General features: G+C 36.6%; 2 protein-coding genes across 3 annotated transcripts; one reads left to right on the top strand and one right to left on the bottom strand.

The window, feature by feature from the left end:
• The first annotated feature begins 488 nt into the window (after positions 1–488).
• Positions 489–2,191, top strand: LOC124641067. The gene is made up of 2 exons (XM_047179073.1): positions 489–818; positions 948–2,191. The coding sequence occupies exons 1-2, from the start codon at positions 644–646 to the stop codon at positions 2,189–2,191; spliced, it is 1,419 nt and encodes a 472-aa protein (XP_047035029.1). The 5' UTR covers positions 489–643.
• A 2,131-nt stretch (positions 2,192–4,322) lies between these two features.
• Positions 4,323–23,343, bottom strand: LOC124640987 (spidroin-2-like). 2 transcript variants are annotated; one of them, XM_047178990.1, is made up of 3 exons: positions 23,323–23,343; positions 12,393–12,453; positions 4,323–6,126 (listed from the first exon to the last, which is right to left on the bottom strand). In XM_047178990.1, the coding sequence occupies exons 2-3, from the start codon at positions 12,415–12,417 to the stop codon at positions 4,805–4,807; spliced, it is 1,347 nt and encodes a 448-aa protein (XP_047034946.1). In that variant the 5' UTR covers positions 12,418–12,453; positions 23,323–23,343; the 3' UTR covers positions 4,323–4,804. The 2 variants fall into 2 exon arrangements, with proteins under 2 accessions (XP_047034946.1, XP_047034945.1); XM_047178989.1 differs by lacking the exon at positions 23,323–23,343 and adding an exon at positions 17,297–17,348.
• Between the last annotated feature and the right edge of the window lie 533 nt (positions 23,344–23,876).

The following is a 23,876-nucleotide window of genomic DNA, read 5'->3' as shown; positions in this document are numbered from 1 at the left end:
TTCGTAATTAAAGTCGACACAAACAAACAAAAAGGCAACAGACACATTTTCGAAGAAGTTATAGTGGTTTTTAAATAGGTGAAAAACCGACCTAGTGCGAGTCGAACTCGCACACGAAGGGTTCCGTACCAGAGCAAAAATGAGCAAAAAAAAACATGTTTGTTGTATGGGAGCCCCCCCAAAATATTTATTTTATTCTAGTTTTCAGTATTTGTTGTTAATATTGTTATAGCGGCAACAGAAATATCAAAAAATCGAATCTGTGAAAATTTTAACTCTCTAACTAACATGAACCGTTCATGAGCGAAAACAATAGGGTCCCGTTTTACCCTTTGCGTACGGAACCCCAAAAAAGGGGGGCGTTAAAAAAATATTTATTCTCAAAGTGGGCAGTAGACAAAATAGGTTTGGGAACCACTGCTCTAAGGATTATGTTCGATTCCTCTATTAACTACTGAAATACAAATCGTTATCATCAAATCTCCTTTTGACTCCAAATGGCAGTTGATCTGTCATGCATGACACTTCAATTTGTTCGTTTCATGTTGAAACGTCTTTTGACGCATTATTAATTTAATTATTTGATATTTTTTCGTTTTATTTTTATTGTTATTTATTTTTCTTGAAACAAATCGTTATTACGATGAGAGCGGTATCTATGAGATCATTTAAGTCGGACACCAGATCAGAGAATATAACATCGAAAAGTTCCAGTGATGATATATTAGAAAATGCTGATTTTGATGAGTTTTTACAGGCCACCTGCAAGAAATTTCAATGTCCCACTGCGATAGTAGTCGGCAGGGAAACCGTACGAGGTAAGAAATTTATGAAAAGCTGATTTATACTACCGCCATTTCAAAATCTCGGTAATGCTTTTTCAGATAGAAATTAGTTTTACAGGCACATTATGAAAACGCAACACTTCTTCGTTTTTTCTTTTCTAGAGCCGCCACCTAAAAGTTCGAAGCAAAGACAAGAATCTAGGAGCAAACGTGGGGCGGCAATGGACGTCTTGCCAACACCTTCAACTCAAAATTTGTCTTACCTCAACCCCTTCGACGAAAAATATCTCCTTGTCATGGCCATATACGACACCCTTAACCACCTGATCGAGATCCTGCTGTCCAAGTATAACGATCAAGTCATACCTCGCGTGCTGATGCAATTGATAGCACTCAAAGTTCCTCACACACGACATCTGACAAAGTTCACCATACGACAATGTCGTATCGACTTGTATACCATCTACGAATTAAATAAGATACTCGTGTTATCCAATATTACTGATATATGTTTGGATCACTCTTACGTGAAGGAAGGTATTTATGATGTACTGCTTAGTCAAAAATCATCTCTGCGAAATCTATCGCTTTCCAGGTGCTATATAAATGATCAGGTCTGCGAACGAATTGCTGCATGCTTACGTAGGTCAGAACCGGCGGAAGCTAGTTTGCTGACTCTTAATCTATCGTCCAACCAAATCACTGATGAGGGTATGAAACATTTAGGAGAAGCTCTCAGGGATAATAGACATTTACGGTATTTGAATGTTTCCGACAATCAAATAAGTGATGTTGGTGCACAGTACGTATTTGACGTGTTACAAGAATTTCTTTTGACTCGGGAAGAAATCTTTGACAGACGTAAATGCTATGTACAGTATTTGAAAAAAAAGACAGAGCTTTACGAACTGTACCTAAGCAAATTCGAAGAAGAAAATTCAAAAAGACTTGCTGCTAAGAGAAGTCTGACAGGGAGACCTAGATTAAGCCCGAAGAAAGATAAAGTTAGTATACGAAGGGACAGCCGTCATAGTACTTCTTCCATCCTGAGCGTTAAGGCGCGATCTATGGTTCTAGAAATACTAGGGCCTTTTCAACACCCTTTCAGTCCTGCTATGGCAGTAGTAAAAGATGGTGATCTGTATTGCATTGGTAATTTCACGCTTTGCTATTTGAACTTGCGGTATAACAATTTGACATATAAAAGTGTTGACGCTTTGTTGACGGTCGTCAAACACCAGAAGATATACCGGACCGAGAATCAATGTGGCCTAGTGAGTGTTTTAATCGAAGGCAACCATGTGCCTGAGGACTGTATAGAATATGCGTTGATACACAAGGAAATGATGCGCTCAGTGAATAGAAGGAAACTCCCCGAGGATAAAAGTGTACCTAGTAGCAGATAGACGTCTTTTGAAGATCATTTAGGATGGTTTTTCTACTGACAGATTTTGTAGGTAACGTGTTAAGCTGCGTCTACGCTAGAAGAGCCGAGCACGAGCGGAGCACGAGCCGAACACAATTCGCCTAGTGTGGACCAACTTACAAGCCTCTGACGAGCGCGCTGCGAGCATTTCGTTCGTGCTCAGCTGCGTTCCGCCTGTTGTCGGTTTTGCCCTTGTAAAAATTACGACGCCCTTTATAAAAAGGGCTTGGTTGGCTGCAACAGCAGCGGCTACTGCAACATTATTAATATCGTCCATATTCGCCAAGAGCCGCGAACTCACTGCAGAGAACTACGTTCGAGAACAGTGATCGTTGTAGGTTCGTTGTACGTCCACACTTGACGCCGCGAACGACGGCTCCGCTTGTGCTTCGCTCGTGCTCGGTTCGTCAAGCGTAGACGGGTGTTTTTCAGAAAAGAATACCCTGTGACGCACAGGAAATATTTTTTTTTTATTTCGTGAATTCTATTATATTTACTCTAATATTAAAGAATATATTGTTAACTAGCTAAATCTGCATTTTAAATTAAAATTATAAGATGATTTTAAGAAATATTAAAGTTTTTCTGTCAGCGTATGATGCATAGTATTCCTGAACGTCACAAAATATAATTAATTAAAAATAAAACAAACAAGTCTTAAAACGAAATCAACTTATGGTAGCATAAAGATATACTTAAAATCTTTTAAAAACAAACAAAACGATAGCATAATTCTATAAGATTATTAAATAATCAGCTAAATAATTTCACTTTCGTCACTTCTTGGACACATCTCACTAGAAAAGTTGTTATTACTAATGATACCCGCTACAATTTCCAAAATCAAGCCTAGTGAGAAATTTTAGATACTAACAAAATACTATGATGCCAAAATAAACGCTATAAAATGAAAAATATATATTTTAAAACCATTTTTGTAACATCCAGAATATGGGACAGTGACTATTATGAAAATTTCGTGATGGATAAGAATAATTTGAGCAATGTCCACACTGCCGTTTTCAAAACACAATTACAAAGAATAAAGTATTAACTCACAATTTTTTTAGATATAAACCTTTACACACACATATATAAACAAAACCGATTAAATGTAAGCCTTTTCGTTTGATACCTACCACACGCGCGGACAGGACGCTCCCATAAATTATTTAATTGTACACTAAGCTTTACAATTCAAGATCGTTACGATTTTGTTCCGGTAGTATGTAACGTGACGCACAGGAGGTGACGTTTTCATCTCACGAGACATTTAAAATTGAAAATAACTAATATTTATTTAAACTACCTTGTTTTTAGCCTTACTAATCTAATAATGATGAGTTGTTTATGTTATATACAGTGTTATACAGTTAAAAAAACAATTTATTAACCTTTTAAATACTGCCACTATCCGGACCAAAAATTTTGCGCGCCGATGACACCAACATTGTCGTCACAGTTTTCGCCTTAACTGACTTTAAAACGGCAATGGCGGAATCCTAATACGATCATAAAGTTGCCAAGAAGGTAGAAAAAACACAAATTAGTAGATTTTATCTTCAGTACGATATCAAATTCACCGTGACGAAACCGGATTTTCCGGAACAATGATTTTCGTAGGACAACATTAAAATAATGATATTTCTTAAAATAACAATAAATTTATGGCATAAAAATTAAAAATACGTTTTTAGAAATACAGAGACTAAGTTCAAAAACCTAAACATACCTAAAAACTAATATTTTAGAAGTTAGATGTATTTGAAATCTCCAAGAGCGCCATGGGACACACGATATTTATACGTCCTCTTCAGGCTTATTTTAAATATAAAAATAACTATCCACTTTTTATGCTACATATCGATTTAATTGTACATTAAAATATATACCTAAATTAATCAAAAACTCACTTTCACACGTGCCATATAAAAAAATCAAAATAAAAATGTTTGAATGTATGGGACAGGCCCATTTTGCTAGGGTCAAGTTTTCTGAAAAACACCCACCCGCCTTTATGTCTCGTTTCCACACTTCGCTTGCTGGGGAATCTACTTCATATTTCAAAGTTCTCTGCAGGTAAAACTTAGGGTTGCAAGGAGAAAATAAGATTCATGCGGAGTTAATTATTTATTTGATTATACAATAATTGTTACGTGTATTTACAAATTGTGTTTTATAGATAGCTAAGTATTATAAAGATTTAGCTTAAAATTTATTTGAACTCTTTAGGAATTGCAACAAAGCCTTCACTAGTTTGGTAACTTTCGTTTTTCATTATATCACGTCAACAAATCATGTAAAGACGTAAAAACATTAGAATATAATATTTTTTACGCATCTATGGTAACTAAAACTAATAAATAGATTTACTATGATATAATACTTAACATAAAAAGTCAGCACCAACTTTCGTTTGTCAAAATTGTGCTTAATACTGGCCCCCATATTTTTAGGATAGCAATAGCACCTAAACAGGGTATTTCCTTACGATCTAATATTTTACCTCTTATCAGAAGAGGCACTAAATAGGCAGATATGCTTACAAACTTATCGTTAAATAGTCGCTACAGTCGTGAAATATCTGGCATTATTAATTTCTAGGTGGGAGATATTCTCTGTTAGGTTTCTGAGCTGGTCTTCCCCTACTGCCGTTGGGGTTGAAGCCAGGCCCGCTGGGTCTGCCTGATGGGTAGCCTTGGCTACCTGGACCTGATCCTGGATAAGGTGTGCTGGAACTCGGGTAATTAGACCCAGGGCTTCCTGGACTACCAGAAGGTCCTTGTGGACCAGATCCTGGATATCCAGGATAACTACCAGATGGGCCTTGCGATCCTGGGTAGCCACCTGATGGGCCCTGCGAACCTGGATAACCACCGGAAGGTCCTTGTGAACCCGGGTATCCTCCTGACGGACCCTGTGAGCCTGGATAGCTTCCGGACGGACCTTGTGAACCTGGATAACCTCCAGATGGTCCCTGTGAGCCGGGATAGCCTCCTAACGGGCCTTGTGGTCCTGGATATCCACTCGTTGACTGTATGCCTGGGTATGGTGTTGATGGTCCTGCACCAGGGTAGCTGGAAGGCCGGGAAGTTCCAGAGCCTGGGTAAGATGAAGGTCCCTGTGGCCCTCTACCACCAGGATACGATGAGCCTGTATTATAGTCATTGTAGTCAGAACCTCTAATGGAGTAATCATAGAGCTTAGCATTTAATTCGTACAAGCCAGGAGCTGCGTCACAGCTGAACTGATTCCACCAAACGCAAACGAAATCTTCTTGAGAGAATATGGTTCCGTTGGGACAGAGGAAGTCATACGTTATGTTATTGGAACACACGTGAAAAACTTGGCAACGAGTCTCAACGTCAGCGTAGTACCCAGGTAAAGATTGAGCCTTACAGCTGAACGAGGTTTGGGGGATATAAGATAATATGGGGTAATCTATATCAGGTTCTCCAGGGATAGCCGAGTAATCCCCACCTTCGTAGCTACCAGTGTCACTGTCAGAGAAACTTGTAGTCCCATAATTATTTCCCGAGCCAGGATAATTCTGTCCTTGTCCGGGGTATCGTGATCCTGGACCAGGGTAACCAGAACCTGAAGGACCTCTTGACCCTTGAGGGTATGACGAGTCAGATTGTCCAGGGTAGCCTCCAGATGGTCCACTTGGTCCTTGTCCTGGGTACGAAGAGCCGGGGTAACCTGGTCTTTGGCTACCAGATCCGGGGTAGTTTTGCGATCCTGTTGAGTATCCTGTAGTAGAGCCCCCACCGTTGTAGTCGTCGCTTTGTGGGCGAATGGTTGTCCCTCCGGAGCCTGGTGAAGTCCCGGGTCGACTGGATGTTCCTGACCCAAATGGTCTGCTGGGCTTATTATAGTCGTACCCATTTTGAGCGGCGACGAGTGCTAGTAGCACTGAAACATAAAAGATCATTATGATTTATAAATGTGTTTATGAGAGAGATCTCATTGCGTGATATTGGTATGTTTCGTATTTTTTACGAGTTATTTTTAATAAATACTTTATTTTTTCTCGACTATATACGATAGCGTGGATTATTTTAGATACGTATATTCCATTTATTTTTCGTATTGATAATTTATTATTATATTACTTTTGCTTTGTTTTTAATACTTTTATAATTAAATAAATATACTTTTCATTTTGTTTACTTGTTTTTTCTTTACAGACAGGGACAAAACAGGGACTTCTTAAGGGACAAAAGTCACTATTTCCATTTCTCTATTGGGTGCAAATGGTTCTCAAACAATGTGCCAAAGAGACTGTACGCAACTAATTGTCTAATGTACACTCATTGGCACGTAACATCTGATCCAATTGAGAGTACACCCCGAGGCACAATGCCGAGATGAGATCGCGTGGGATACCCTGGTATCGACGAGGTTTTGCAATATGGCCGCCATTTGGCGGGAAATAAACGTTACGATTTAGGAATTAGAATGTTTTTAATTGTTTTTTTTTTCAATCTTGGTTTTTATGCAAGGCCACAAGATTTATTGAAGATGCCTTAGAAGACGCTATTGTTTTATGGCAGACATGGGCAAAACAAAACCGATTGCCAAATCTAAGACCTGTGGGAAGGCCGTGCTATGGTTTTGGGAATGGAATATTAAGTTATAAATTACTATAAAATAAAATTCATACCTTTCCGTCTGACCGCGGTAGGTATGAAATGTTAGGAATAAATATTGTGGTAAATATTGTTGCCTATCCTATACCTACAATTTACGATCATCAACTAAATAGCAACTTTTATTTCAGAGTTAAAGTTAGTACTCAAATTATCTCATATCCGATCTATGTAGTAGCAAATTGGCTTTACATGTTAAGTGAATTACCACTACAATTTCGAACTTGCTATAAACGTACTTGAGTAAACGGCTTCTAAGAATAGAGCAATTTTGTCGGAAGATTCCAACTTTAATTTGTTAATTTTATACAAATAGGTTCTTAGAATTAGTTGTTGAGTTACATTAATTCGATGTTAAGTAATTTAATTTGTTGTTAAGGTATAGTACCTGAGTACGTTGTTTGTCTGTTGATATAACTATTAAGTTGTGAAGATATTTTAGTCAGCGAATAAATAAAAGAAGTACGTCTACGCTAACGTATGATTCCAAAGTTATTTTTTCCTCTAATATCCCGTTTCTTTTAAATAACTAAATACTTATTTGAGACTCAGGGACTCGTAAAAGAAAGCTTCGATATTGCACAAGGAAGTTCACAGACTAAATAAAACCCAGTGTTCCTTTATTGTCTTTTTTAAACATCTCTGCTGCTACCTCTTTGGTTTTCAAGCTCTGATTTTCAAGCTCTAGTGAAATTATTGAAAAAAAATTGCCCCCAAAAAAAACAAAAAAGTACATTACTATAGTGGATGCGGATGGATGTGGCATTAACAATGTGGCTCAAAAAAAATATTGTTTTGCATATTTTTTAAATTGTTCTCATTGCAAGCGAACAATTGACATAAGAGTTGTTTCACAATGGTAATGGCTCTTACGTTTAATGGTCAAGATGCGTTCGTTTTTAGATCGCTAGGTCATTAGGTTGATCGTTATCTAGATTTTGACTGAAATCTAAGTCTTTGTCATTTGCAGTAATCTTTTATTTTGTAAGCTTACTTCCAGCGTTATGTCATACATTTTTTTGGAAAGCCATAAATTCTCTTTGAGATTTTTTTTAAATCATTTAGCGAGTCATGAAGAAATGACCATCCCATTCTTCATAATTTTTCGATTAATTTTCTCTTATTATTGAGGTTTAGAGCTTTTGTTGCCGCTTTCACTGCCTTTACATCGTGATTTAAAGCATGTACCATTCCCATCTTAGGTGTTAAAACACAATTTACTCCGAATTAGGAAAAAGCGTTAACCACAAACTATTCTGTATAAACAGAAATACTCGCTCCAGTTCTAAGCTCCAATTTCAAACCGGGAAGTGTTCCATATTCAAAATAGTTCGTTGCCGCAGTCTCACCACTAGATGGAGCATCTATCGTGCTTTCCGTCACGATCGCTATACAACAATGGAACAAGGAAGATTCAAATTATACCAACTTAACTGTACAAACAAACTGTGGAAACGTGCAATTAAAATGAGACCTAATAACAAGGATATAAAGCTTAAATTAGAAGAAAAGGATAGTTTCAGAACAGCATTTCGTATGTTGGTCTGATAACGTGCGAAGATGCTATTTAATTCAGTGTTACAGTTTGTGTCGCCGTTTCTTCATTAGTTGTATAAGATATTTGCAAATAGGAAAGGCTATTGTCGATGTTACTTAAGATAAAATGCTAGCGTAATAGTTTTTTGGCGGGATGTTAGAATAATTAAATGATTCATTTGTCCCTGCTTCAAGAAATCGTTTACATACTAAATGGCAATTATGGAAAATGCGTGACAATAAGGTAATGCAGGTAAGTTAATTTGATAGTTCTCAAGCTAAAAAAGCGTTTTAGAGTAGGTATTCCTCTTGTATTTCTTTGTAAAGACGCGCAGGCAAATCTTATATATAGGTGTATATGGATATAGAGGTCTTATGAATATGTTATAGCGAATAGCGGAAAAAATATATTTTTCCCAAGTTGATCTACAAATGTCGGCACCATTTGTCCTCAAAACAACATTAATTCATAACCTCGGAAACTGAATAGAGTGCATCGCAGTTACACAAGATGCATTAAAACAGTTGATGTCCATCCGTAATGATATGGTAAATAATCTCACGCACGGGTCAAGTTTGTCAAGCAAATATTTAGAACAAGTCATACTTCATCATGCTTAGAAGTTTTAGATGCAGAATATGGGAAATATAATTTTGATGTTATTGCAGTTTTTCGATTTGTTGGTAAATTTTTAGAACCAGAAGCACCAAAAGATGAAACAAATTATATTGATTAAAGCAGAGAAGATGATTGGATTGATACTGATGAAGAAGAGAAGATGTAAGTTAATGTTTTAGTTTAAAAGGAAGTGTGCTGACAGAGAAGCTTAAACATATATCGCGGACAAATGATAGGTAGTATTCAATATCTGGAGTATCGATTTATGGTCCTGTCGGGGCTGCGGGATTGTTAGAAAGAGTTACCGCGGCCCGGGTACATAAAAGGCCTACGACGGAACACGACGGTTTTTAATCAGTAAGAGTCTGATACTCCCTCCGCTGCTGGTTTTACCATTAGTTATTTGAATTCAAGGGATTCTCAGCTTTACTTAGACAATTCTAGTGTACTAGTTAGATCTTAATTACAGGCATTTGTAGCCATAAATCCTCAAAGCTAATTCATATTATGCAAGAGCTAGGAAAAATTACGTGGCTGATCCATGTTGTCATTTTCGTGATTATCCTAGGGTGAAAGGTTGTGTGCGTACGTGTTCCTATATTCGTGAATCTTTAGAGATGATGGAATTATTATTATTCTTTGATATATTTCCCTCATTGAATGTCATATTATCGGTAACAGTCATTTGTGTTAACGCTATGGACATTTTGTCAAAAATGAGTCGTATAGTATTTACCCAGTGGCGAATTTACCAATAGGCCAAGTAGGCCAGTGCCTAGGGCGGCAGATTTAGAGGGGCGGCAAATTTAGCAATTTTTTTTACAGGTTTTTTTTTATAATTGAGTATATGAGAACACAATCCATATATAAATAAACTATTAATAAACGCAAAATGAATAAACTGTAATATATACTTAGGTACTTACGTGATCATGAATTTTAAAATATTCTAATAGCGTTTCAATAAAAATAAAATAAAAAATCCGCTCGCTTCGCTCGCGGTTTTTTCATCATTCCTGGTTTGTTCTGCGCTCTTTGAGTCCTCAATCTAACAAAAAGTTAAAGCACCGAAGTAGCAAAAACAACTGACGATTTCTAAGCTGTTTAGTTTAGCTTGTTTTTGTTCTGGTTTTTTATTTCAAACTTGTTTGAGTATTTTTGTGTTCCAAGACTCAAAAAATTTCGCGCTCGCTACGCTCGCGCCTCTCACTTGACAATGACTATTTTCTGATTTCTTTAGGTGTTATTGCGTTCCAAACATCAAAAATTTCGCGCTCGCTACGCTCGCGGCTTCTTCTCTTTGCAGTGCTTTTTTTCCACTCTTGTTTGGGTAGGTATTTTTGTGTCCCAAAACTAAAAACTTTTTCACTTTACGGCGGTTTTTTTTTTACTCGTTTTGGTACAAAATTATTGAGTTTTGGAACAGAAAAGTTTTTACATTTGTCGTTTTTTTTGGGGGGGGTGCTCAATAGGTAGTCCGCCCCGGGTACCACCCGATGCTACGCCGCCACTGAATCATAGCACCCGAACTAATGAACCGATTTCAATTTAGTTTTTTTTTTGTACTACAGGTGTTTTACGAGCGAGTGTTCTTAGACATGTTTGATGAAAATCGATTGAGCCGTTTAATAGTTACAGAGGTTTTACGCTTCAAAGTCGCCAGTGGCGGCCCTAGGGGTGTGCGAACTGTGCCATCGCACAGGGCCTCGCGCTTGGGGGGGCCTCGCGCTACAACCCACACTAATATAAAAAAAAAATATTATAAAAGTCCAATCTGGTCCAAGAAAAAAATTGTGCATTTTTTCTTTACTTCTAATTCATTCTGCGTTTACTTTTTGAGTCCTCAATTTAACAAAAAGTTGGCACCAAAGTAACAAAAACCAATGGCTCTCGATCCAGTCACGAATTCTTTTTATTTGTGCTTAATTCCGAGTTTAATTTGAGAGTCCTTAAACAAACAATTAAAAAAATTCGCGCTCGCTACGCTCGCGACTGTTCACTTCGCAGTACCTTTCCTTCTAACTTGATTAGAGTAGTTTTATGTCCCAAAACTACGATTTTCGCGCTCGCTACGCTCGCGACTTCACCTTCCACTGTTGTTTCTTATACAAGTTTAGGTGTTTCAGTGACCCAAACCTCAAAATTTTCGCGCTCGCTACGCTCGCGGCTTCACCTTCCACTGCTGTTTGTTGTACAAGTTTAGGTGTTTCAGTGACCCAAACCTCAAAATTTTCGCGCTCGCTACGCTCGCGACTTCACCTTGCACTGTTGTTTGTTATACAAGTTTAGGTGCTTTAGTGACCCAAAGTCCAAAATTTTACTTGATTTATTTTTTCATCGATCCTTTTTTAACTGAACCTAGACGGTAGCGCCGCTTTTAAGTCCTTTTATTAACAAGAAAACAACTCCTAGTTTCCGTATGAACCTTCTTATTTACGACGTTCGAACTACTCAAGTCACAATCTTTCAATACATAGGGGGCGCTTTTGTCATGATTGCACCCGAACGCTACATGAGCTAGAGACGGCCCTGAATCAGTTATACGAAGAGTTGAATATTATCTCGGTGCTGAAATATATATTAGAAAATAATTTAACTGAAATTTATCCCACTACCGAAATAGTCTTGAGAATTCGAATAATAAAATATTCATATCGAAAAAGCAGTTTTTCGAGGCTTAAAATTATTAAAACATGTTTAAGGAATTCGATGACACAAGATCGCCTTTCAGCCCTTGCTATTCTTTCGATCGAAAATGACGTTGCACATACATTCCATTATTCTGCTTTAATTAAAGATTTTAGTCTTAAGAGAAGTCGCAAGCATCAGATCATTTTAATATTTGTTAATTTTGTGATTCTTTAAATATAAACTGTAGTAAAATTAAATTTTATTAATTTGTTTAACTTGAGCATTTCTCCTCAAACATGACGTTTAGCTAAATCAAAACACCAGCTTACTTTCGCAACACATACTTTTCACGTAGGACAAAGGGCCTCGCATAGACCTGCCGCACGTAGCCTCGCAATGGCTAGGGCCGCCGCTGAAAGTCGCTGTCATATAAACTTGTTAATATTAAACTCCTCGGTACATAGAGGCTTGCAAAAATAATCTAGTAACTGACAGAAATATCATTAAGTTCACAATCATTAGAGGCGGCAAAAATTGAATGGCCTACTAGCGGCAAGTTTGTAAATCCGCCACTGTATTTACCTACCGCTTGAATTCGGAATTCCTGGTTCTATCAGTTGGTATAGTGATCAATGTTAGATTTTACAAGTGTTTTTGAAAGGAAACTAAAGGACCTAGGTTTTGTCGTCCATTGCTTAGGACTTAGGAATTTTATTATTTGTTCTTAAGAAGGATTTACTTACTGCAAAAAATTGACAAACGCAGCATGGTGTTGGTGCTGCACCTTCTGGGCTTAAACTAAATCTGAAACAAATATTATTATGCATTAATTAACTTTCTGTAATCTGGTCCTTCGATCCTGACCATGACTGGCTCGGAGAACCATTTGCTAACAGAAGCTATAATTACGATTTTTGTAAATTGTAATAACCATAATGGAAGTAGTCACGGTATTAGCAAATGCATAGGAGTCAAGATTATTCATAAAGTTAATGCCAATAAGTATTTATTAGTTAATCCAATCTTCAGAATGAATCATGTATCAGAATAAACAATGATTAGTAGTCTTACATCCATCGCTACCAACGTCTATAATAATACAATCAAATATAATAAAAACGCACGAATGTTTAAAGTTACTATAATGTGTAAGTAAGCGCGGGATGTTACTTGTCTTGTTACTAGCCGTGTAATAAGTATATCATTATTATGACCTACATCAGCGATGACTGATGAGCTTGCAATGCTAGTTAACTAAGTTTTTTTTTTCTTTTAAAGGTCACTGAATTCTCAGAGGGGAAAAAACTATAGAATAGATACAATTTTCACGTCCACCAAAACGTCCACCCTTCATCACTGCCTTATTTTTGCTGCGAGGAAGAGGTAATGCAGCGAACCACCCAGCAACCAAGTGCATTTAGATACAAGGAAAATATTGCCAATTCGCTTTTTTCATTTTCACATATTCGATTCATTTTCATTTTCACATATTCGATGCTAATTTTAATAAAGTATTTGTGTTAGTGTAGAACATTTCATTTGAAAGTGCATAATCCCTCTTGACTTCATCCGGGTCTTCTTGTGCCAACGAGCATAATATTAGAAAACAGAAACGTATCATCACGACACAACATTGCACTCGAGTCATGACAAACAACATCCGTAGTTGTTAGGCTATTACTCACGCCCTTTACTAAATTACCTGTAGACACTAAACCATTTCAAAGAGCTGGCTCAGGAAGGCACTCTTTGCCACAGGCCGTATTAATTATAATATTATTTTCATCATATGAAGGACTAGTTCTATTGATTAGTGTTCTTTGTTCAAAACATTTTTTATTTACGTCTCACTGTACCTACATTTCAATATTTTAAGACTATCGGGTTGCGGGTAACTGGATTAAGGAAATAAGATAGACAGTCACTTTATGAAAAACACTGGTGCTCAACTGGATCCGGTTAGACTAGAATTTGACCTCAATATAGTAAGGGGAAGACTAGGCAAATGGATAGATGACTGGGATTTCAAGTAAGTCTTAAATTGTTGACCCTTTTTTTCAATACGATTAGTTTAAACCATCAATTAATCTCTTTCTCACGGGTTTGCAACAAATATTTATCTAAGGGCCATCGTATTAGTGAATGCAGTACCAGTACTTAGCAACTCAGTAGTACTATGGCCCCGGGTCATGAATCTAATGGTTTGTTCTGAAACTGTCGGGGTGACGGAACGTGACTGACGCATCACTGCGGGGCGTCCACGCAATGCTGTTCCCACTAGCACTCAATTGCTGATGGTAGGACCTTTCTATGGAATGTAGGTGCTTTTTCATTTAGGTGCTAAGTAGAGAATCCTCTAGAAAAAAAATGGTTTCGAAAGACATGAAGGAGTGCCAGGTGTCCGAGAATGATGTCGTAGATAGAGTGAAGTGGAGAAGACAAATTAGGAAAGCAGACCCCACCACCATGTGGGATAAATAGCTGGAAAGAGAGAGAGAGAGAGAGAGAGGAATAGAAAGAGGGGTATTACTGCATGATTGTCCTCGAACAAAAGATGTCACTTTTGTTTGTTGTTGCAATAGTAAGAGGTGGTAGTGGATTTCGCGTTTCTCTTTCATCTATTTCACTTAATTATCCGGCACGCGAAGTTCTTCAATCATCACCTGATAATAAAAAATGATGTAAAGCCCTATTCGAAAAAAAAAACAAAAGCCACCATTGTATCCCATACTTAAGTTGTAAATCAAAATTAAGTACCACAAATTGAATTTTGGTTATATAAACTATAATTTCCAAATAAGTTAATTGGCGCTCTGTATGGGATGTTTTGTTTTGTGAATATTTATTTGATTCGTGTGAATTTTATGAATTATACTTTCATTGCTACCAAACTATGAAATTCAATATTTTTGGGCAACCATTTTAGTATATTAAGTATTGTAACTACAATTCAAAGCGTTTACAAAAGTATGGATAGTTTATTAAGTTAAGCTTCTAAAGTTTTCAGCTGTTTTAATAAATTAATTAAGTTTTTTTTACGTAATAGGTAAGTCTTGTACTTTCATGCATGTCTTGAACTTTGCAAATAATTTCTGATTTTGTATTGCATGTCTAACTATATTTATCGCCAGAAAAAACAATTATCTAGCATGCTAATTTCTATATTCCTATCTAATTCTAATTCTATCTGCCTAAGTGTTTAATGATCTGTGGAGAATCCGCTTAGTATTGTAAATAAAGAAATTATTTTTTTGGTTAAATAACCGCACGCGATGCATGAATAGTTCACGAGCTTAATTTATTAATTAGAGAGTTGTATTGTTAAAATGCCATGTTCCTGATTTGTTTTAAATTGTTTTGTAAAAATAAAAATTGGTCTTTTGTAAGACGGAACTAAGACTGTTAGAGATGTAGCAAATGTTAGAACTCTAGATAAGTATGCTACAATGTCTTGGTGACATGGTGACCTTTTTAAAACCGTGGTTTTCTAACGAAATTAGGTCAAGTTGTGCGAGGATTGTTTAGACTTAGTGTCACCGAAAGATTTAAGTAATTATGTGCTGCAATTCTATCCCAAAACCGAACGCGATGGGGGAGTTTTGTGGATACCCACTCAATGCCCCAATCGGGACATAGGACTCTTATTAAGTCAGTTAATTACATTGGACTAATATTGAATTATATGGCTAGCCGAACTTACAGCATCTCTGCACATCAAATGTACTCAAATTGGGACATTCCAATTACTTTACAAATAGTTGTAAGAAATCAGGAAGCATAATATTTTGAGACAAAATTGACACATTCTTGTGAAATCGGAACCATTATAATGATGCATCAATTGTGAGGAAATGGTCGACTGAACAGAGATGAGCTTAAATTGGTGGCTGCGGAAATAAAGTGTGCGAAACTAACAGTGATTACGATACCTACGTTAATTCATAAGATTTCTGTGAAGATCGATCGAGCTGCTTGAAGTAAAGGGTTCTGCTTACTATAGAATTAGAATCATGAACTTTTTATTGTTTACTTGACTCAAAAGCCTCGAGACTGTAAGCTTCAGTCAGTAAGAACTTCAGTTATTTTGGTATTATATGATTTGGATATATTTCAAATTGGTTTTTGGGAATATTTGTGGCATTTTAAGTTGCACATAATGTCATAAAATACAGAAAGCAGTAATGTCATAAACTTACAAATTAATTTACAATGACTATAATTTTTGTTATGCATTTTTATAAATCATCAAGATATAAACAGACTTACGTACTAAGAGCCGTTAAATCCTTTAATGAATAACATAAATTGGATGCTAAGACTTAATGCTCACTAATAAATGTAATTGACTAATAAATCCTATAAACAAATAACCAACCAAACATACCATTACAAAATTAAAACAATGCTGATCCCTAAACCTGCCACCTATTCAACTCCAGCGCAGTGCAATGCGTCGATTGTTCATACATATTATTAAAAGCAAAAAGCTATCATTGTCACCGCAGCCACACTTCGGTAAAAACGATCAATGAGAAAAGAATGTTGCCCACATTGTCTCGGTATGAGATAGAGTTTTTACGAACGATATAATTATTGTGATTGTAATAGTGGAAGGCGTTTTGTTTGGAATTTATCGCTTATTCCGAATGAGATTTGTAGGCGATTTCTGTGCGTTATGTAGTGGACATGGGAACTTTGTATGAAATACCTACTTAGGGTTGTTACATAAGTTCTGTGTTTTCGTAATGGTTGTTTTATTTATATCACACGGATTTTCTTTAGAATAGCCTTAATGATATTTTTTAAGTTAAAGTCTAGGTTTGCGCTTCTGCAATTCTGCTTTTTTGCAATTTAATTGTATGGCTATGAGATGCACGCTCAGCTTTAACTTTTTTTTTATTTGGATAGACAATTATGTTCCTATATTTTTGGGGTAAGTTCCCCCAAAATTGTGGTTAGTTAGTCTTGCAAAGGTCCTCCTAAGGTCTTATAACAGTGTATTTACTTTGCTGGTTTTCTCAAGATAATTTAATTATAGGTTGGCACTCCCATATAAACGGAATCTTGTTTTTGACTATGGCATATCATTATGATGGATTACCGTTGTCATCGTCCTTTTAGAATAAATAAGAAAACTTTATATACTTAGTCAAAAATAAACTCATTAACAGCCAGGACCCTTTAAAATTACCTCTATAAAGGTTATGCCTTTGCCAAAAGGTTAAAGTTGTATCTATTAATTTTGGCTAAAGGGCCGTACGTATTAGGTTAATTCTAAATAATATTTTACAAAATTAGTTAAAGTACTGGAATTTTGTTTTTCGAATATGATCTGTATACGTGTAATTCGAAAACTGTGAAAGTTGGGCGGGCGGAAAATTGGGCGATAAGTTTTTAAGTATTTATTTGTGTATTGCCTAATTTATTCAAACTTTTCATCATAAAGGTGTGCATAACATTACAATACTGTATACCTAGCATTAAAATTTTAAAAATAACTCAAAAAACACTGAACTTTAAAAACTTCACCACTCAATTCCCACAAAAAAAAATACTACTAAAAAATCCCCAAAAGTCACAAAAATATCTTCTAAAATCAGAACACTGCATAGACAAACTATTTTCGAAAAAAAAAATACAAACTCACCGAGTGCGTACGTAGCGCTAGCGCGTGAGCGCGGACTGTGACGAGGTGCGCCTGCGCAGGCTTTTATCACCGTTGCCATAGCAACCACCACCGCTTACCAAGGGATGCGTACGATTTGCAAACGTAAAGTTTTGTAAACTAGGTCAGTTCTGTGATGGGTAGGGTCTGTGGTTTACCGGCTTTCAATTTGCTGGTCAAGCTTTTCATTGTTTGTGGGTTAAGTTAATTTCAGGTGTTTGTTTTGAACAATTTTGTTCTAGCCCAGTTTCTGAACTAAAATAATAGCGCACCTGCCTTAGTTTCTTTGTCCCTTTTATGACTCTTAACAATTTTCCTTCTAAATAAGTAGATGAGGAAAAAAATGTCTCTCTCGCGTTTTCGACTTACTCAGCCTGAAAGTTTATTAACCGAACCGATCACCTCTAAAGTTCATCATGATAGCAGTTTCAAAACTTTGCCTCTTATTGTATAATAGACACATCTTTTTTCTTCTCATTGTCTTACTTTGTCGAAGTTGTCGCAATCTGAATCCTAGATAAGATTCTAAGATTAGCAATTAGAAATGATACCCGGTACTTTCTACAGATTGGCAGCTATTCGAACGATCATTCGGACTACAATCGAATCGAATGTATCGATTAAGTTCTCGATTTCATGAGATATGATGAGATCTACAACGAGAATTAAGAGCACTGAGTGCTTAGGCTGTAATTGGGTCAAAGACTTAGTTTTTTTTGAAATTTTTCGTTTTTCAAAAGTTCTAAGGTACCTACATTTTTCGGAGCCGGTGTACTTTGTATAGAATCATTTCTATAAGGGATTTCTGCTATTTTTCACCATACTTATGTCTTGTTCTTGGTTAGTTTACTGTCACTCTACTGACCTTAGACATCATTCCCTTCTTTAGCTTGCCCTAGGACTAAAACTATAACAAAATAGGAAACCTCCAAGAACAAAATGAGTTATTGAAATATAAATAGCATACCTTAGTTTAATGTTGTAAACACAAATAATTACGCCATTAAATGTGTACTAAGCGCATTACTCTTGCATACATCTCGACAAAGGAGGGTCCATTCAGTGCAGTCTGAATGGAAATCCTGCAATCGTATGCAACGTGCACGCAAACGTACACTGATGATGTTTGTTGGCTAATGTGTGAAGATTTCAGGCGTTATGCTGAAGGACTGAATACCTTTCTATTTCATGTTGGCGTATTATGAAAATCAAGTATTAAAAAATAATTGTCAATTATTTTTATAGTGTTGTTCGGACTGGGTTGAGGAGGTCAGATATGCAGTCGTTCCATGTAAAACACTGGTACCCACCAGCTGCATCCAATTAGTTAGACTGTTAGCCGACTCTGACATGATGATGATGATGTCCTCCTAGCCGATTATCGGCTACGACGGCTGTTCTCATGTAAGGAGATTAGCCAACTGCGCAGGACATATTATAGTGCACAAGCATTTGCGCAGACACAGGTGCACTCCCTATTCCTTCACTCTCATAGCCCGATGGGACGGCAATCCGACACGACCGAAAAGAGATCAGGCGCAGGACCGACATTTACGTGCGTTTATGACTCTGACATACAAAGTTTGGGAAAAGGTATTGCTGATGATAATGTTATAGGTATATAGAAAGACTTTTTGTAGAGAAAATTACCATGCTAAACTATCTAACTAAAGCACTAAAGATAATCCTAGTACATCTATTCCAGTCAGCTTTTAGCACAAATCGTTTCACGTCCGTCACAATTGGGCAACATTTGTTCATGCACGTCTTATTTATTACTCAAACGAACGCAAATCGGGATGAGTATTGCGCAAATACTCTCAACTTTGACCCCAGTCGCTCCAATTTGAGAAGCATGCTTTATAAAATTAATTAAATACTTATAGTAATTCAGCTTTTAAACTCGAATGCATTTTGTTAGTCATATTTATTGTCTTACCTACCTATTGCAAGAGTATGTAGAAGTACCAACCATGCATTTCATGGACTTAGGTAATCAGATAAATTATTTGTACCTATTTTACCTAAACAAAAAATTGGGGGTGATTAACGCTAATTCATGATAAGAAGATGCTTGTGCCCTGCATTGGGTAGGACTGTAAAAATGGAGTTCGATTTGAAGCTTTCCCTGATAGTCATCTAGAAAAAAATGTGACCTATTTTCACCGACTTTAGATTAGGAAATTCGAGAGTTTTTATATGTTCGAACAATCCAACTTTTTCTTTTGGTTACCATCGCTATATTATACAAATTAACGACAATTTAGTAAAAAGCGATATCCTTCAGACCTGCAGGTCAGACGGTTATCAATGTTACACGAGTTACCCCTCGTCCGTTGCACTTCTTATCCAGGTATGGAATCCTCAATACGAAAGTTGTCTCATTTCAAATTTCGAACACGTATCTTTGGTCGTTACTGGCCACTTAAAAAAGTAAGTATGAGAAGATCCATCAAATAGGCCATAATACGGTCAAGTTCAGCCAACGCAATGCGTAACTACTATAATGACAGATTATAGTAAATTGTAATACCTTTGACCTTTAAGATTGTAATGTTCTGTAGATTTAATACGGATATTCTATTATTTAAGCCACCCACTTCGTTGAATAGATTAGGTGGGTCATTAAAACCTAGAAAGCTTTTTGTGGAGTTATGCATGTTTGCACAACTGTAGTTTAACTGTGCATTATTTTTCAAGTATTGAATGGAATGAGTAAAAGTCCCGATGACAATCGTATTTTTTGTTTTATCGCTTAGATTAACTTATTAAATAATTCACATTTTCAAAACATAAAGTCGCTAATATCGATAGTAGTACGGCAACTGCAATTTTAGTTTACTTTTTACAAAGTATACACTCGATGCCCTTACTTATGTCGTTTTTAAAAAAGATCTCATTTCGAATAATCATCTGAATTTGATTTAGAACTCCAAAAGTAGTCAATACCATAGACAGATTGATGGCACTTACAAGCACTACAATGGCCGAACCGTTGCGTGTTATCTACTGACCTAGGGTTCATCTCGATCGTGACTATTTGCTTCTAATGAAAATCTTTTACAAAAGTTTGACATAAAAATGTTCAGTAAACGTTTCACCAGCTTACCGTAACTGTCTTTTTCCTGCTATGTACATATCCCACGTGGTGGTGGGGTCAGCTTTCCTAAATTTTCAACTGGAATCAAAACTATTTATAATTTTTAATGTTCATAAGTGTAGCTTGTAAAGGCCTAAATGAAATAAATGATTTGACTTTGACTTCCTTCTCAATTTCGCTCTATCTATGGCATTGCTCTTGGAAACCTATATCCCACGTATATCCTTATATACCTATATCCCACCATCTAATTTTGGGATGGCAAATAAACAAATAAAAGGCCTCTAAATCTTTGACCGGTTACGGAAAGTTGCACCAACTTACCGCATATTGTATGTAAAAGACAAAGTTTTCGGTCCCTGCTAGGTTAGACGGGGTCACAATTAGTGCCAAAACATTACGTGCAAGACTTAACATTTTTATTGAATGTTGTTATTAAGCTAATCGTTTTGAGGCCTTCCGGTATGAAGGCAATTGTTTTTAGGGCAATGAATTATTAGTTTTTGTTTGAGGTTCTTCAAATTGCGTAATGATCTCTTCAATTTTAATGGCAGAATGTCAAGTTTTAAGTTATTTTGAGGTTTGATTCCTTGTATTCGGTTCTAAACTTCTCCTCGTCGACGACGCTTAATTTTTGTAAAAAGTGTATTTTTACCAAATGATGGATTCCATGTGTTTGTCGTGGAAGCATCATAAGGTAAATACATCTTTTGTTTTATCAAAAATAAACCACAAACTTGTAGACAATATTCGAAATGTATTTTGTCATCCACAACGATGCACGTCATGCTTCATATTCAGATAAATAAAGCATTTGACATACAAACGTGCATTTGGCTAAGCGGCTGAAGATGCAATCGCTTAAGGACATGGATTATTAATCAGGTTTGTTGAAACTTACAGAAAGTTAGATTTCAAAGCAAATGGCAATGTTAGGAAAATAATTTAACATCGTGCTGAATGTCATCCTATATATTTTTTTCTCTAAACACCTCCAGAAAGTGAATTTTAGGTCACAGATCACTAATTCTAAGTTGAGATCGCTGACTTTATTTCTGTTTTACTTACTTCCCAAAACACACACATCGGTGTTCTGCTTTTGCAATCAACTTGAGTGTGTGTTACCTACCCTTTAACTGCAATAAGCACACCACAGCAAAAAGTAACTAAAACAAATTAGAACCTTTAGGCATCTTCTTTAAGTAGGTATACCTATAATATTAAATGGTAAAACAAGCTAATCACACCTCCGTTAGTGATAGGAACCGGATCGTGTTGCGTGTAACGTCATTACGATCGTCGCTCCTCCGATATCATCTCATGAGAATTGTTCCGATTATACGCTGACTCCGCTCGGTGTTACATCAGTGTTACAACTGATATTATGTTTAGTATTATAACTATCACTGTCCTTGGACAAAATCATTATTTTAGAATACTGGCTTTTTTGATGCCACGTGATTATTTGTATCGTAGAGAATGTGTGTGTGTAGAAAGTAAGTTAGCCAAAGTTAGGTACTCTTAATTATCAATTAAAAAGCTAAGGAAATGCCCTGTAGGCGAAACTTAAAAATTACGTTATCTACCTAAGTAGGTACCTTTACATATGTATAGTTCCTTTTTCTTCTAAACACCATTTCACCAGGGATCAGCAAGAGGATCAATTCAAATATAAGTTACCACTGGCCCACAAACTTTAAACAATCAAATTAATACCAGTCGTAAAATATCGAAGGTATCGATCAATCACGTCATGTACGAGTTCAGTTTTTACTCATAGGTCAAAATTAGATCATGTTTAATTGTTTTCTGACGCCTTTAACTGTGCCCTTTAGGCCTCAGGCTGTGACCTACTGGGTCATAATTATATGTATTTGTAAAGCGGTTTGCTCATCACAACATTCAATTAAAGTACCTACCAAAGTGTACGCACAGAGTACGAAACGTGTCAAGTGAAATCTTTGATTTAATTTTAACTATCCTAAGGGTATTTTTTAAACGTTTTCTGTTAGAAAGATTATCTGTTAGATACACTAGTTATTTCGTAGGTAGGTACAATAAACAGGTGCATTCCGATACTTGCCCACCTTAAGGTGGTGAACAGCCACGAAAAATTCAAGCTTCAATTCTCATAGTTATCTGTATGCTAACGACATGATGAAGAGAGAATGACGAGAAATGTCTTCAGGCGTGCTCACTAGCCTGTTATCTGTTATGTACATACTTATTGTTAAATAACAAGACCATAATTCATTTTACAATTTCTAATGAGTATTTAATAAGGCTTTAGGTTATTAGAAGGCCTACAAACAGACAGAACGCCTGATCGCGCATCTTCACTCAGAATCCTACAAAAAGCATTTGCAGATTTAACATTGTCCAACTTTTTCTAACTTCGGTTACCCTTAATCCCAAATACTGTTTCAACATAAATGTCATGTCTAATTATTAACTACAGTTCTTTATAGTTTTAACAATTGAACAATGGATCCGTATCAGGCAAGGTATCGATTTTTTATCCGATTATCGAGTGTGAGTTTACAATCGATTCAATAGTCAATGCCGTCGTTAAAGTGTTTTATGACAAGCAATGAACTTAGATAATAATATTTGTATAGATTATCTGGGAATCTGGAGACAAATAAACAATCTTATCGTTCTCTGATATTGTGGGACGAGGGAAAATTCGGTTTTGGTCCATTGGACATGTGAAAATGTATTTAGTGTCATAGCATTAATGACACATTGTGTCCTCGCTAATAATCCTAAAAATTTACAAGAAAACACAATTGATTGGTATCAATTGACCACGGACAACATAGGTATATATATTATCAAAAAAATATATATAATAGGTGCATAAAAGTTACGTAAACTCATTACATTCACAAACAAGTATAAAACTCACCTATGACACGATATGCGTAGGAAATTCCACACATTATACATAGTAGCGTTCGCGACCTTATGTAATTTATCAAAATTATGAGTGACGTTTGTAAAAAAAACTTTGATATTTCGTCTCCGAATAGTTTTCTGTGCAATCTTTCTAGATTGCAGTTTTATATGCCTAACTGTTGCGAGATGTATCATTAGGGATAGGCTTAATGTAAGGGCCTTAATAAGATGCACAAACAAATGTTAGAGCGGGGGCACACGATGCGTTGCGGTGCCGCACCGCAAAGGTTTCACCGTGTCAGTGGGCCACACGAGCGGTGCGGCGCCGTAACGTTGTTATGTCGCAGCGGCGCCGTAGCGTTGGACAGTCTGTTGTCCTTCCTCGTGACGCAAAACAACTGAGCGGTGCCGCTCCGACGTCGCAATGCATTCACCCCTCCCCGCCTCGTCTTGGTGGTTGCAAGTCCGGTGCGGCGCCGGAGCGCATCGTGTGACATGCCGTAGATATTTCTATGTAAGACGACGCAGCGACACCGCTCCGGCGCCGCACCGCCGCCGCAACGC

The sequence above is a fragment of the Helicoverpa zea genome, chromosome 21, assembly GCF_022581195.2.
Source record: "Helicoverpa zea isolate HzStark_Cry1AcR chromosome 21, ilHelZeax1.1, whole genome shotgun sequence".
Lineage (NCBI taxonomy): Eukaryota > Metazoa > Arthropoda > Insecta > Lepidoptera > Noctuidae > Helicoverpa > Helicoverpa zea.
This window is presented reverse-complemented; position numbering and strand designations above follow the sequence as displayed.